At 49.9% G+C, this 15,922-nt stretch overlaps 1 protein-coding gene across 1 annotated transcript; it reads right to left on the reverse strand.

The window, feature by feature from the left end:
• Positions 1–3,200: 3,200 nt before the first annotated feature.
• MAP6D1 (MAP6 domain containing 1) lies at positions 3,201–11,846 on the reverse strand. The gene is made up of 3 exons (XM_021005889.2): positions 11,071–11,846; positions 4,648–4,765; positions 3,201–4,034 (listed from the first exon to the last, which is right to left on the reverse strand). Exons 1-3 carry the CDS (start codon positions 11,475–11,477, stop codon positions 3,954–3,956), a joined length of 606 nt encoding a protein of 201 aa, XP_020861548.1. The 5' UTR covers positions 11,478–11,846; the 3' UTR covers positions 3,201–3,953.
• Between the last annotated feature and the right edge of the window lie 4,076 nt (positions 11,847–15,922).

Genomic DNA, 15,922 nt, shown 5'->3' on the forward strand with positions numbered 1-15,922 from the left:
CAGGAAATCATCAGCAGGAAATGTGTCTGAGAGGAGAATTGTTCTGCCTTGGGGTCACACCGAGTTCCATTTTGTTTAGAACGCCCTGAGATTTTTCTTGGTTTCCCTTCTAATTCAAACTATTTTTTCTAAGCTCCACACAGTTTACTTGGATGTTTCAAGATCCCAGAACTCATGAGTTGGCATTTGAGCCCAGCATACCTGACCTTTTATTCTGTGGGAGAAACCTCGGGCCCAGTGATGAGTGTCAATCCCCAGGGCCCAAGGAAAGAGTCCTCCTAGGGAACAACAGTGAGCCGTGATGAGAGAGCAAAATTCCAGCTGCTGAGCGTCAAGCCCCAGGAACAAAGTAATGAGGAAGGACACAGTGGTGCCGATAAATTGCTGGCACTGGGCCTGGTGCAGCACCAGAGGGAGAATCAAGAAACGTTCATTTGAATGCTGCTTTTCATTTCTAGCTAAACACAGAATTCAAATATTACGTCCTCTCAGCCTCAGTGACCACAGATGTAAAATCAGAGTGTTGGTCCAGGTAGGACCATAGACCTAGAGCTGGAAGGACCTCACAGGCCAACTCAGCCATTTTACAGTTGAGAAAACTGAGGCCATGTAGGCAGTAAGTGCCAGAGGCAGGATTTGAACTCAAATCCTCTCACTTCATAGACTCTACCATTCTGCCTTCTAAAATCTTCTCTAGGCATAATATCTTTTTATCCTTCCTTGGCTTTATGGACTCAACTGTTCCACATCTTTTCTACTAGTAAGCCTTGGTCCAAGCCACTGGGCAGGTGGAGAATAAGGCCTTTTAAGGGCTCCAGACACAAAGACTTTGGGGTCCCTTTGCAGGGAGTTAGCAGTGTTAAAAACAACAATAAAGCACTATGGTAATCATATTGAAAAGTGTATTTTTAAAAATATTTTCAAATGGAAAACATTAATTATTCTTCAGTTTTACTTATAAGCTGGTTTTAACATTTTAATGAATATTTAAAATTCAAAATTTATGTTATTAATACTGCTCTGGTTTTGTTTTTAGAACATAACCACTTTAAGAGTTACAAAAGAAAAACTGGATTTATAATGTACAAACAGTAACAATTGTGAATTGAATGAAACTAACAAATATACAAAGAAGGAATTTCAGAAAAGGTCACAATCATGAAATGAAATAAAGTTTGACAAAATAATGGGTTTTTTCTAATAACATGAAATAATAATCTTACATATCCACTGTGACAATACAATGGAAAGAGAACAGGAAAATGTGATGTCTTGGACAAATTACTTCATTAGGCTCTAATCACATATAAAGTCATAAAATGTTTGACTCATTTATCCAATTATTTATCCCCAAAGGGCAGTTGATTCACATATATTTCTGTGCTCTCCTTAGCATCACTCTCCCTCCACTAGTGGAGATCCCCACCTGTCTCAGCCTCTGGGATTCCTGTACATGGCCTCTGACAAGTCATTCATAGAGAATACAGCCCCAGTACGTGAGGACTTCCTCAGAATCTTCACATATTTCCCAGTGCCACATTGGGGCTACCCATCTGTCATCCCTCCTTGTTAATGTTTGACCCATCCCAGATGTCAGTCATCTGTGTCATGTGTAGAGTCCTGTACGTCATTCCCTGCATCTAGGTCATCTTTGGTTAAGCACTCGCCTTGCCTCTCCTATGTCCTGTGGATCTACTACTGAGGGGATGCTTCAAAGCTGGTGGCATTCCCTGGTTTACTGCTGCACAGCAGTGCTGGGAGAATATGGAAGCTAAAACAATAGACTCCAGCAGGAAAGAAAGGCTTGGAATCACTAGAAACACTGCACGTTTTTCCAATGCAATTGGAGGTGTTCTCTTCTTCCTGTTCTATTCTGCACTGCCCACCTAACTGCATATCCTAATCTCTCAGCAAAATCCACAGGAACTAAGCTTGAATTGGGTCAGAGTTCTTAGTCATTCCTAAAGAGGTACTGACTAGGTCAGCCAGAGTGTGAACATTACACCAGAAATGAGCAGAAAGTGCCCAAGGTCATCCCTTAGGAAAGGCTTCAAAGTGGCCCTACTGATTCTGGCTCAAGGATCTGCTTACCCTAGGAATCCTCCAACAAGGATAGGGCAGGATGGGTGAGCGCATTTGCTCAGTCTTGGGCTTAGACTGGCCAAACCAACTGGACCCTGGGGATGCCTGGCACGTGCCATTCTTAGACACGGCCCCCAAATGGTTGCCTCCAAACACTAACCCCTCCGCAGCAGCAACAGCCGCAGCTATTTGATCTTCAAGAAATCTTTAGAAGAGATGCTGATCTAAACCCGTCCCAATGACATAATCCAAAGAAATGCTTTGTTAAAATGGGGCAAGTATAAGAATGACTAGTTCATGCTTTGTTCAGAAAGAAAGTTAAGTAATAATTTACATTAAATTAATAGTTGAAGTAATGCATTTCTATGTAAATTTTAAAGCTTAAAATGCTGTTATTCTTATTTATCATCTTTTCTAGCTTAAGGAATATCACTGATCTAGGGCTCGAATGAACTCAGAGGCTGTTTGTTTCAACCCTCCCATTTTACAGAGGAGGAAACTGAGGCAAAGGAGGCTCAGTGACTTGACCAAGGTCACATGGGCAGTATCAGAGGCAGATCTGAAGGATGCAGACTCTCTAACTCCAGGGCCTATGTTCTTCCCCTAGGCTTCCCTGCTAAAGAAAGGCGGGGTGACCTATTGGTAGACAGCTGGGCCTGGAGCCAGGAAGCTATGAGTTCAGGTCCTGCCTCTGACATATTTTGGCTACAGATGACCCAGAGCAGGCCTCAGGGCTCTCAGAAGCTCTAAAAGTAAGTCTGTTAATTTCAGAGGAGGTGCCAACCTGATTGGAGGCAGTTCTCCTATTTGGGAGTTTCTTTTACCAAGAAATCAGGGCAGCTAGGTGGCACAGTGAATAGAGCACCGGCTTTGGAGGGAGGAGGACCTGAGTTCAAATCTGGCCTCAGACACTTGACACTTATTAGCTATGTGACCCTGGGCAAGTCATTTAACCCCAATTGCCTCCAAAAACAAAACCAAAACCAACTACATCTTGTCCAAAAGGGAATTTAAGATGGGCATCTTCCAAAATATAGCTTCATGAATGTCATTCTACTGCTTTAGGGAAATTATTTCTGGTTATTTAGGATTCACTTAACTAACACGCAGGCAATAAATAAGAGTTTCAAGGCAATAATACATTTATTGTACAATGTGCATGTGCAGAGAGTCGTTGATCAGAAAAGCCAAGCGCTTTTCCTTGGGGCAAAAAGAACTGGCCACTGTCTCTGTTGTGGAAAATCCCTAAGAAATTAGCAGAGATCTTGGGGAATGAGGGAGTAAAAATCCCCCAGAGCTGATCCTGGGGAGTCCTCCGGTGGTTCAGAATACATCCACCCAAGGCAGGATCCATCCCTTCTTGCTCCTTCCTCCAGATTTCAGAAATGAAGGCTGGTTCAAATGTGCTCTTTAAGAAAGCTCAGGCCCCTTCCTGGCTTTGAAATGAGGGTGGAATTCCTGGTGTGTCGAGCCTTTGAAAAATAGCAGAGTCGGGGAGTGTAGGGGAGACGTGAGGAGCAGAGTTCTCCACGGCTTGCTTTGTTGATTGGAGAACATCTTTCCTGCGTTCCATGCAGGTACTCTCGAGCCACTGCCCACAAGTAGGTTTGGTCAGTTGTGAACAGAAATCCTGGGCCATGGAGACTGGAGCCTGGTCCCAGCAAGGCCAGGGATATTCCCAACAGTGTAAGCATGTGTTGGCATAGACAGGTGTGCTGTGGCCGCTTTCTGACCATTGGCTCTCCACAGGCCAGGACCCAAGGGGGTGTGCCCTTGCCGACGCCCCCGGGCTGCATCACAGCTGCCATAAGCACACTTCTCCTCTTTGCCACCTCTGCCCTCCTGCCACCAGAATGGGCAGGTGTGGAGGGTCACACGTGCAGAATAGGAGCAGGCGAGGCCTGAAAGACAGCGGAAGGGTTAGGAGAGAACTTTCTCCTTCCTTCTGGAACCTGCAAAACAAAGCATCCATGCATCACAACCGGCACACATAGGCACTTAGGAGAAGCTTGTTAACTGGCTGGCTGTCCAGGGGCAAGTGACCAGGGCCTTTTCCACCTGGTGCCAAACCCCACAAGGCTCAGCAGGCTGAGGCTGGGGGGGGTGGGAGCCCAGCACAGGTGGGGATGCCACCCAAGTATCCAAGTTTGTGCTGCTCACAATTCCATGGGTTTTTTCCTTTGGGTCCTCCCTACCCCAAATATAGGGCCTTGAGGCCCTCCATGCCAACTTTACATGCAGTTTGGCCAGGCCTCTCTGTGGATGCGGGCCCTGCCACACCCATTGGAGGGATCCCCCATGGCCGGGACGCACGCGCTGTGCCAAGCACGATCTCTGTCATCTCACTGTCTCAGGTGCCTCTCCTTTGGCATCTTCGCCAGGTCCTGCACTCACAGTATACACCCTGCCCTGGGGCTAAATAGAGATGGGGTGGGTGCTCTGATGGCCAGCAGGTCACACCTGCACCAGAAAGTGGCCCGCATCAGGGAAAGGGAGAAGTGGGCCTGGGGAGCTGGCACGCCCGAAAAGAGGGGCCCCCAGAGCTCAGCCCATAGGGCGGCTTACCTTGAAGTCAGCCCGATGGCTGCTCTCCCTCACAGTGTAGTCAGTGACGATGACAGAGGTTGGTTTGGTCTTTACAGGTCTTGAAGGCTTGGTGCCAGGCCAGGGCCGGTATTCCTGTCTGAGGCATGGAGCAGAATCACAATCTTAACATGGAGAAGCATTCATTCATTTACAGATCTCCCCTCCCCCTGGTGTGTCCAGCACTGAGCTACAGCCGGGAGAGGGGATCGGACAACACGCACGTATATGGCCAGTGCTGTTAGAAAGTTGATAGTGGAGGGGAATGGAGGTAGCCTGATGCTGCCTGGAATCAGGAAGACCTGAGTTCAAATCCTGCCTCCTGCGCTTACTAGCTGTGTGACTTTGGGTAAGTCACTTTACCTGCCTCAGTTTTCTCCCCTGTAAATTGGGGATAATAATAGCAGCTACCTCTCAGCGTTGTTGTGCAGATAAAAATGAAATATTTGCACATAGTAAATGTTACATAAATACTAGCTATTGCTATTATTATTATTATTATTATTATTATTATTATTATACATCCTCAGAGGACCCCTCCTCTCCAGATCTATGACCCTCTTATTCTATAGATCTACAGACCCCTATTAGCCATCCTATACAGACCATCCTATTAACAGCCATAAAAATACAGTGTTTTGAGGTTTGCAAAGCACTTTCATATATTCTTTAATTTGCTCCTCATAATAACCCTGGGAGTTAGGTGTTATTATTATCCCCATTTTACAGATGAGGAAATTGAGGTTCAGAGAGCTTCAATAACTTATTAAAGGTCAAAAAGGTCATAATTATTGAAGGCTGAATTTGAACTCAAACCTTCCCAGATCCAAGTCAGGCGTGCTCTTATGACATTCTGCAGTGGGAAACAGATGAGCTAATCAGGAAAGTCCAGCCAGAAGGTGAGTTTAGCTGCCTCACTGGTCTCCAGGCCTCCTTATTACCCATAAGAACCATGTACTTTTCCTCTTGGAAATTGGCTGTGCCCTTGACGCCAGAGACCATGATGTCCACAAACCATCTGGGGCCATGTAGTGAAGTGAACCTTATCATTGGGAGCTGGGGAGGACGTAGGCTCCGGCCCCTCTTGTTACATGATCCCTCCCTGCTCTGGGTTCTGTTCTGTCTCCCCTTCCATTTTCTTCATTGTGTGTGTATGTGTGTGTGTGTGTGTGTGTGTGTGTGTGTGTGTGTGTGTGTGTGTGTGTATGCTTGCACCACGTGGGGCTAGCACAGGCCATGCCAATTTGGGTGCTGTCCTGAGCAGTTTGGGGCAGAGGCCCGGACGTTTCAAGGCAGTTTGTACCTAAATCAGCAGAACGTTCTGACTTCCCAAGGTATTCCAAGTTCACTGTTCCTCCTTCTGCTGACAGATAAGCCAGAGCCAAGCTGACCTGAGCACCATTCAGCCCAACTGGGCCAGGCCAGGCCAACTCCTCAGATTTCCCTGAAGCTCCAGAACCAGCCATGGTGGCCCAGGCACCCCCTGCTCTTGGGTGAATGGTGATGGCGAAGTCACATGAATTAGCTGAAAAGCTTACAGCAGTGCAGCACACACATCGCATCGCACCCTCTGTGGAAGCCATCTTCAATGCCTCCTGGTGTCTTTGATTCATCCATCAAACATTTACTGAGAGCAATGGTGAAGAGGGCCCGTGGCCTAGCCACCCTAAGTGTAGCACCCCCAGATGTCCAAGAATTCACAGCCTCAAGGAAGACAAGTTACCACATGACTACATGAAAGTACCAGGAGATCTAAGTCAGTATCCCAGGAGTACTGAGGAGAGAGAGATGAGAGGTTATGGAAAGCTTGGTCATGCTCCTTCCCAAAGCCAGGCCCTCTACATTTGCCCTTGATCCCCTCCCCTAACACCTTTTCCAGAAGATTGCCCCCATGAGATGCCTACAAACACACAGTCTCTGTCCTGAAAAAGTACTCTCTAGACTGGACCTTTCCATCCCCTCCAGTTACCATCCCATATCTCTCCTCCCTTTCACAGCCAAACACCTGGGGTGGGGGGTGACGGGGTGAGGGTGTCTATGCTCGTTACCAGACCTTATCTCCACTTGTGCCCTCCTCAGTCCTTTGCAATCTGGCTTCTCTTCTGGACTCACCACTCACCTGAAACTGCTCTCACCAAAGTGACCAATGGTCTCTAGTTTGTCATAATCCTCACCCTTCTTGACTTCTCTGATGCTACTGAACATCCATTCTCTCCTCCTGGTAGGCTCTCTTCTCTCGATCTCCTCCTATCTAGATGACTTTCTTTTCCAATCCACTTTGCTGGGTCATCTTCTATGTGCCTCCTGATAATCATACTCCGTGATTGTGATAATGAGGTTTGAGATGTGCTTTGCATAAATTATCTTGAATTTTTTTGTTGTTATATGAGATAGCTCTCTGGGAGGGGGATACTGGGGGAAATTTTGGTAATGTAAAAAGCAAAAGACATCAGTAAAAATGTATTTTTTAATTTAAAGCTAATTAATGTCAAATGATTGGATGACATTCAGGCGTTGAAGACTGCCGATTGATATTGGGGAACACACTAGAATAGGGGTTTGAGCTGATGGCAAAAGAACCCCAGTTCCCCTCAGGGGTACTCCTAGAGCCCTGAGGAGATGGAGGCAGCCACATTCTGGGGACTCAATGAGCTAGTGAATGTTTGGGTCAGGAGAGTAAATGCAGAGGACTGCTATAGGAAAGCAATATTCAATGACTATAACAATATAAGTGAGAAAAACTATCACAAAAGATAATGAACCCTTTGTAGCAAGAGTGAATGAGCCTAGCCTCGAAGAAGAAACAGGAAAATGTGCCGTCCTTCCTTCTTCGCAGAGGTCGGGGATGACGTGGCTAAGCTTTGGACATATCTTGGGTAGTGTATCAATTAGTTTTGCCAAAGTTTTTTTTTTCCTTCTTAATTCTTTGTGGCAAAGGATGGCTGTCATAGGGGAGTGGGGAAGAACGCATATTTTGGAAATGACACCGAAGTTAAAAACAAAAGACCAAAAAGCATCTTAAAGGGGAAAGAAAAACCAATAAAAAGAAATTTAAAAAACCCTCGGAGTCTGAGTAGCCCACAAGCTCCTTGTGGATCAGCAGGATGGCACACGAGCAATCGTAACTAATCTGTCCTGCTGAGCCCACTCTTCGAGTGCGTGAAAGGTGGGGCTTGATGGCCCCTGGGGTCCTTTGAGTCATGGGTCTGAAACATGCCACTAATGCCTGATTCTCATCTATTCCAGTCAATCAATGAGCATTCTAAAGGCCTACTATGTGTTAAGTACTGTGCTGTACTGTGGGTTGTCCATGAGACTGCAAGCCCTTTGAAGGCAGGGTCTCACCTCCAGCATGCTGGAGGGCCATGCACAAGTGGTGTACAGGCGGGACAGCCGTGCAGGGGTTGCTATCTGCATCTTTGGAAGGACCTCCAAATTGAAATCACAGGACATCCCTGATTTAAAGGCGAGGGCTGTCTTCTATTTCAATTTTGTATTCTCAAGCAGCCAGCACAGGGCTTTGTACAAATGGGGTCTTAATAAATACTACCATTGCTAATTAGGAGCAGCTAGGTGTCACCTAGCTCCAGGTCTGGAGTCAGGAAGACTCAACTTCCTGGGTTCAAATCTGGGCTCAGACACTTAGTAGCTGTGTGACCCTGGGCAAGTCATTCAACCCTGTTTGCCTCAGTTTCCTTATCTGTAAAATGAGCTGGAGGAGGAAACAGCAAACTACTCCAGTATCTTTGCCAAGAAAACCCCAAATAGGATCGCAAAGCGTCGGATATGACTGAAAAATTACTAATTAACAACCACAACCACAATGACGTTTGCTGCATTACATTGTACCTACCAGGGAACGCAGGTGGCTGAGCCATTTGCTAAATAAAGGTAGTCATGGAGACAAACATCCTTTCTACCTCCCAGAAAATGTGGGGGTTATAGTCTAGTCTCTCTCCATGGTCCTGACCATCAGTCCAGTACACAGTTCTCCCCTCTGCCCAGGATGGTGGACCTCCACTCCCCACAGCCCACTAATCCTAAATGTGCCCCCTTGTGAATATCCTCACAATTCTATCCCACTTCTCTCACCCCCAGGACGTAATTTGCACACACACACAGTAGGTGCTGTGAGTCTCAGGCATGAGTGGAGCAGAAGAGACCCTCACACTCAAGAGAATGGAGAATCAGTCCCTGAAACAAGAAGCCTGAGGATGAGAGAGGGAGTCACATAGATGGGATGGAATGAAGGAGGAGCACAAACAGGCAAGGGTGTAACGCAGCTAGAACATGCCCCATTGAATTGGGAGTCGAAGAAACTGAGTTCAAATCCTACCCTCAACACTCACTGGCTGCATGGACACCCTGAAGGCAGAAGCCATTTCCTTTTTCTTTTCCTCCAGTGCCTGACATACACAGATCCTTGATGAATGCTTGTTGAATAAATATGTAATGCTGCGTAGTCCCTGGCACACAGTAAGCACTTAATAGATGATTTATCTTTGTCAAATCTGGGCAACTCACCTCTATTTCCTTCCTCACTATATAGATAATAAAGTGGAAGTGGGGGAGGAGGGAAAGAGACAAAGAGAAGGGAGAGAATGAGACAGAGAAAGAGAATGAGAGAGGAGTAGGGGGAGAGGAGAAAGGGGGAGATAGATTGAAAGAAAAAAGGAGGAGGAAAGACGGAGGGAGAGAGAATGAGAGAGGAAGGATGGGGAGAGGAGAAGGAAAAGGAGGAGGAGGAAGGAAGGAAGGAAGAAAGGAGGAGAGAGAAAGTACTTCACTCGACCAAGGCCTTATGGCTAGTTGGCATCAGAGGACCTGGGTTCTAGGCCTGGCTTTTTATGCTAAGCCTGCCCTGTGTCTGCCCCGTACTTCCTGCCTGCCTCTCAAGAAATTGGTGAGCTCCTCAAATCTGCAGATAACCATGAGGCTGCCAAAGAGATGCTGGAAGACAATTCTGACACATCTTTGGAAATCTTTTTGAATCCAAATTCTAAGATGAAATTTAATCCATAAAGAAAAAAGATCTAGCAGGAGGAAAACTTTTATTTCAAAGTAAAAATGTTTGTGTCACCTAAGCATCTGGCTCTTCTAGTGTTAAGGCATTGAGGAGGCATGGGAGGAGCTCTCGGACAGTAAACTCCCTCTGCCAAGCCATGGGAAGCTTCTCGCCAGCTCCGAGGGTCAGTTGCCAGTGACTTTCCCAGGGTAATAAAGACAATATGTGTTTCAGCCAGGTCTTTCCGGCAAGCAAGGCCAGTGCTCTATCCACTATTACACGGATAACAGTTAAATATGCAGGAATTCAAAGCCCTGCACTTACGGGGTGGGGGGGAGAGGGTGGAGAAAGAGAGAGAGAGAGAGAGAGAGAGAGAGAGAGAGAGAGAGAGGAGAGAGAGAGAGAGAGAGAGAGAGAGAGAGAGAGAGAGAGAGAGAGAGAGAGAGAATGAATGGGGGGGAGCCCTAACTAAAAAAATTAGCCTGGAAAAAAGCTCTGGGCTGGTGCTTTTTAGGAGAGGGGAGCATCGAGGGGGATGGGCCAGACCTGAGATTTCACTGGTATGTGAGAAAAGTCCCTCCACCAATGCAGACAGGCACCTGCCCGGCCATTTAGTCTAGGACAGTTGCCCGGGGAAGAACCCGGAGGTGCCTCTCAGCCGGCACCCCTCAGAAGCAGGGCCAAGTACGGTTCTGTCCACTACTCCGCACTGCCCGGGGGGAGGGGAAGGTCATGAACCGCTCAGCTCAATATGACTGTGTGGGGCTAGCCGAGAAGCTCTACAATCCTAAGCTGCAGTGATCCAAGCGGAGGGTAGTGCGGAAGGAAGACAATGGTCCGGCTGTGTTCCCTGCTGGAGTCAGGCCACATCTGTGTGCGGGCGGTTCTGGGCACCACTGATCAGGAGAGGCATTGAGATCCAAGGGCCAGAGGACTAAGGAGCCCAGGAAAGCTCGAGGCCCCCCAGTGATTGGCACAGGGCAGGGCTCCCCGAGGACAAGCAGGGGAGTTGGAGTCTGGCCTCTGGAGGGAAGATTAGGAAATGACAGGGAGCTGATTTTAGTAGGAGCTGAAGCAGGACTGACTCCCAACCCCAGAGAGCTTTCCGATCGTAAATGGGCCGGGCCGCCTGGAAGGAGCGAATGAGGTCCCCAGCCCTGGAAGTTCAGACACGGGCTACGTCTGTCCTGGACACTGAATTTGGTGCGAGGTTGGGTTGGATGTCCCCAGGTCCCTTCCAGCCGAGTTGGGGGTGGGGTGGGGGTGGGGATGTGTCCGTCAGTCCTTTGCCCTCCCATCCTCTCCCATTCTCCAAGGGTCAATGCCACCCCAGAGAGGGGAGCCCGCTGAGCCTCTGCCCGGCTCGGATCCCCCCAGTCTCCGCGCCGTCCCCCGTGTACCTGTAGGACGTGGTGACCGGCAGGGGGGCGGCGTCGGCGGGGGCACGGAGCCTCAGAAAGCGGGGGTCCCCGTCGCTGGCCTCGAGCCCATTGCCCCCCGGAAGCACATAGACGCCTGTGGCCGCCGGGGGCTCCCGGTCTCGCTCCCGGCGGCCCCCCCCAGGGCCGGGGCCGGGTCGGGGCCAGGGCTGTGGGTCCCGGCGCGGGGCGCCGAAGTCCCGCTGGTACTGGGTGAGCGGCGGGCCCGGGGAGCCGGGGGGCCGGGCCGGGGGGGGGCCCGGCGGTGGCGGGGGGTCCTCGATGTCCGAGTAGCTGTGCACGGTCAGCGGCACGGCCACATCCGAGCGGTCCAGCTGGTTCCAGCGGCGAGCCAGGCAGCACACGCGACTGATGCAGGGCCACGCCATGGCCCGGCCCGGGGCGCCCCGCCTGCGCGTCCGTCAGTCCGGCCGCAGGCTGCCCGCCGGCCGGGCGTCCCCTCCGTGCGTCCCGCCGGCAGTGCGTCCTAGTCCCGGACTCTGCCTGCCTCCCTCTCTCCCGGCGCCTGCCTGCAGAGCAGCCCCCGCGCCCCGCCCGCAGCACCCACGGGAGAGCGGGGGAGGGATGGGGAGAGAGGGGGAGGGGATGAAGGGGGAGGGTTGGAGGGGACGGGGGAGGAGGGAGCCGCAGCGCAGATCTGCTCAGGGTTAGGCCAGCTGGTGCCGAGGGAGCGGGTGGGGGCTCCCCCGAGGCTCGGGGGAGGGGCAGGGTCAGCAGGGCTGCGGGAAGACATCCAGCCTCCCTCCCCCCCTTCCCCAGCCTGCTGCCAACTCCCGCCCCTCCAGCAGCCCAATACAGCCTGGGCAGCTCCAGGAGGGTGCATTCAATCAACCTGCATGCGCTTAGGAAGTGCTTACTTACATAAGCGCCAGGCCCCGTGCTAGGTAGGCTCTGGGGATATGAATGAATGAATGAAATGAAGACAACATTCGTCGAGGCTTGCTATGTGCCAAGCATCGTGCTAAGCGCTGGGGGCTACGAAAGTAAGACAGCCCCGAACTCTCTAACTGAAGGAAACAGCACCTGTGGGAGGGCTCCCCGCAGGCAGATGGAGGGGAGGGGGCCTTAGGCCTTAGATGCAGGGGCAGGCGCACGATAACGCATCTTCTCGTAGGTTACTTCCACTGTTAAAACCACATCCAATTCTGATGCTGAGCCATTTGCCACAAATGAAACTCCAGTGTGATTTCATTTGAAGTCTCTGTCTTCCAGGAGGACCTCCGTCCCCACCTCCCCCCACCCCGTCCCCACCTCCCTCCGCCCCCACCTCTCCCCGTCCTCACCTCCCTCCATCCCCAGACAGAATTCCATCTAGGAGAAGACACAGGTTACTTCACCTCTCTGAGCCTCTGTTTCCCCGTCTGTAAAACCAAGGAAGCAGCAGCCTCGAGTCTCTTCCAAAGCCTGTGACCCAGCGCCCCTGCCCCCACAGGCCACCACGTTCCCTTACTGCCAATTCCCTTCTCCCTTTCAGCTAGGTCCCCTCCCCACCTACATCCTCCCTCAAAGCCTGGGGTGCTTCCTCCAGACCTCCTGCAGCCTCCTCCACCTTTGGCTACGGCCTGGCACACGTAGGCACTTACTGTTTAGTAAATTAAATTGGTGCATCGAAAACCTCATCCCTAGGTCTAAAGGTATCTTGCTCCATTTCCCCTGCCCTTCATTTGAGTATAGTGTACCTGCCAGACCTTGTCTGGGTGAACTCCAGACAGTTATTAATAAGCACTTACTGTATGCATACCCTTGTGCCCCCTAGATGGGGGCAGGGCTGCAGGCACCTCCCAGGCTAACCAGTCCACCCCACACCAGACCAAGATGCCCCTCTCCCAGTTTCCCAACTCCCTCGAAGACCACTAGTGAGAGGGGCCAGGGCATCCCACTTCTGGACACCTTCATTATTAAGACATTTGTTTCCCTTTCACTGAGCTTACATCTGGATCTTGGCAGATTGTTCTGTCCCCTGGGGACAATGGGAGCAAGCCTCTATTCCGGGGTCTTCTGCTGTCCAGCTGAAACATCCCCAGTTCACTGCATCTGAGGATTGGAGGCGCTGGGCCTCAGTTTCCTCATCTGCCAAATGGCCTCAGATCCCTCAGGGCTTTAGACCTGAGCCTTAAGATAGAGCATGGTGGGATTATTGCCTCCTGAACAAAAGCCTATCGACTCTTCTGACTCACACTAAGCTTGGAGGCCACTGAAACACCCTGCTCCTTTTCACACAAATTGTAGTCAAGCCACACCTCCCCCACCTTGTACTTGTGAAGCTGGTTTTTAAAAGTGCAAGCATAAACAAGGACTACAACAAAGCAAATGGAAAAAACAAGAACAAAATAGGAAAAGGAAAGCAGCCCCTAAGAATAATTTAGAAAGTGCACCTCTCCCCTTTCTTTGCAGAGGTGGGGGACCATGGGTGTGGAACACAGCATATACTTTCAGAATAGGCTGATGCCAATGGTTGGTTTTGGTGAACTGTTTCCCCCCCCTTTCCTTTTTTTTATTCATTATTCCAGGGGCTGGCTCACTGGGGAGGGCGGAAGGATACATTCAAACATCCACTCATCCATCCATCAATGAGGACTCATTAAGCACCTACTGTGTGCTAGGTGCTAGGGATACAAAAACCAAAAACACAAAACCAATCTCTGCCCTCAGGGAGCTCATGTTCTAATGGGGAGATACTACTTACATATATGAGCATATACCCAGGTGAGGCAGTGCCCCAAGCACTGGACCTCCAATCAGGAAGGTGTGAGTTCAAATGGCGCCTCTCACATTTCCTAGCTATGTGACCCTGCGCAAGTCACCAAACCTCCAGTTTCCTCATCTGTAAAGTGGGGATAATATTGGACCCCTACCTCCCAGCCTGTTTGCCTTGGTTTCCTCACCTCTAAAACGAACTGGAGAAGAAAATGGCAAACCACTCCAATCTCTTTGCCAAGAAAACCGGAAACAGGGTCAAGAAGAGTCACACATGACTAAACAACAAAAAAATTTGAGGAGTGGGAGGGGCTTGAGGAGATCTGTAAAACGTGGTGCCCGGGCTAAGCTTCGAAGGGAACCAGAGAATCTAAGAGGTGGAGGGGAGGAGGGACACCTTCCTGCACCGACATGGGGCACAGCTGGTGCAAAGGCACAGAGGGAGGAGATGACGGGTCCAGTGTGAAGAACGGAAGGATCGTTTGGCTGAGGGATAAGAAGGCTATCAGGGGGGCAGCTAGGTGGCACAGCACATAGAACACTGGCCCTGAAGTCAGGAAGACCCGAGTTCAAATCTGGCCTCAGACGAAACACTTGACACTTACTAGCTGTGTGACCCTGGGCAAGTCAAAAAAAAAAAAAAGGCTGTCAGGGTATGCTGGAGCCAAGTGGTGAAGGTCTTTTTGTGCCAGGGGAGTCTGAATTTGACTCTAAAGGTAACAGAGAAGAGGTGTTTTTTTTTAAATTAAGGTGATATAAAAACAAGATTTCCACCCCCCTCCCAACCCCTCCCCCTCACCCCAGCAATTTCCATTGGTGATACAAGGTATACAGGAGGGAATGGGTGTCCTCTACAGTTATAATAAATATAATAAAACCAAAAATATATAGATAATATCTAAAGATAATAAAATACAATAATTAAAGTTAGCATTTATGAAGTTCTTGAAGATTTGTAGAACACTTCATATCATTTCATTCGGTCCTCATAACAACCCCCAGAGGCAGGTGCTAGTATATAGCAGATAATTTGAGAGGCTGTGTGGTGGAGGGGGAGGGGAGATCTGGGTTCCAGTCTGCCTCAGGCCTGAGCTGTGTGACTCTGGGCAAATCATTTAATCTTTCTGAGCCTCAGCTTCCTCTTCTGTAAAAAGAGGAAGCTGGACTTGGTGACTTTGATGGTCCTTACCAGCTCTAAAACTACGATACCCATTTTACAGATGAGGAAACTAGGGCTGAGAGCTTAAGTGATTATTTGTCTAGGAAAGATTCAGACTCAGTTCTTAGGTCTATCCTTCAGTGCCTAAATTTAGCTGCCAAGGGGGATAAGGTTTGGGAGGTGGAGGTGTCAGAGCTGAGAGGTAAGAAAGGGTAGAGTTGTCCTGGCAAGGGGAAAAGTTGAGCCAGAAAAAGAGAGACAGAGAGAAGGGGCAGGAGAAGAGAGGGAGGGAGGGAAGAAAGGAAAGAAGGAGGGAGAGAAGGAGGGAGAGGGAGAGGAAGAGGAGGAGGGGAAAAGGGAGGGGAGAGAAAGGGAGGGAAAGGAGAGAGGAAGGGAGGCAGAGGGGGGGAGAGGGAAGGAAGGGAAGGAGAAAGAGTGAGGGAGACAGGAGAGGGAGGGAAGGGAAGGAAGGACAGAGGAAGGGAAGGAGAGAGGGAGGGAGGGGGGAAAGGGAGGGAGCGAGCTCTCGACTCACAAGCCATTTCTATGCCTGAAGCGCGCCCACCAGCCACAGCTGAAGCTGGCTCTTTTCGAGGAGAACCTCGACCTCTTCAGAAGCGCTGTCCCAAGGTGGAATGGGCCCCCTCAGTGGAGGTGTGCAAGCAGAGAGTGGATGACCACTCTTCAGACATGTTCTGCGAGGGAGTCCTTTGGGGGCACTGGTTGGACTAAATGGGATGCGCAGGTCTCTTCTGTCTCTCAAGATTCTGTGACTCCACCACGACGCCCCCCCCCCCAACCCCCGAAAAACCAAGCCGTATGGAAAAGAGATTCACGGCTTCCCAAATAATCCTCTTTTTGTTAAAACTTTGTACTTGGAAACGCTCGTTTTCCCCACATTTGTCAAGTTCAAAATAGATCAAACCAAACGCCTGTGGTCCTCGGGCTTTGCCACTC

This window comes from Phascolarctos cinereus, unplaced genomic scaffold (assembly GCF_003287225.1).
Source record: "Phascolarctos cinereus isolate Bilbo 61053 unplaced genomic scaffold, phaCin_HiC Scaffold_5;HRSCAF=322, whole genome shotgun sequence".
Classification (NCBI taxonomy): domain Eukaryota; kingdom Metazoa; phylum Chordata; class Mammalia; order Diprotodontia; family Phascolarctidae; genus Phascolarctos; species Phascolarctos cinereus.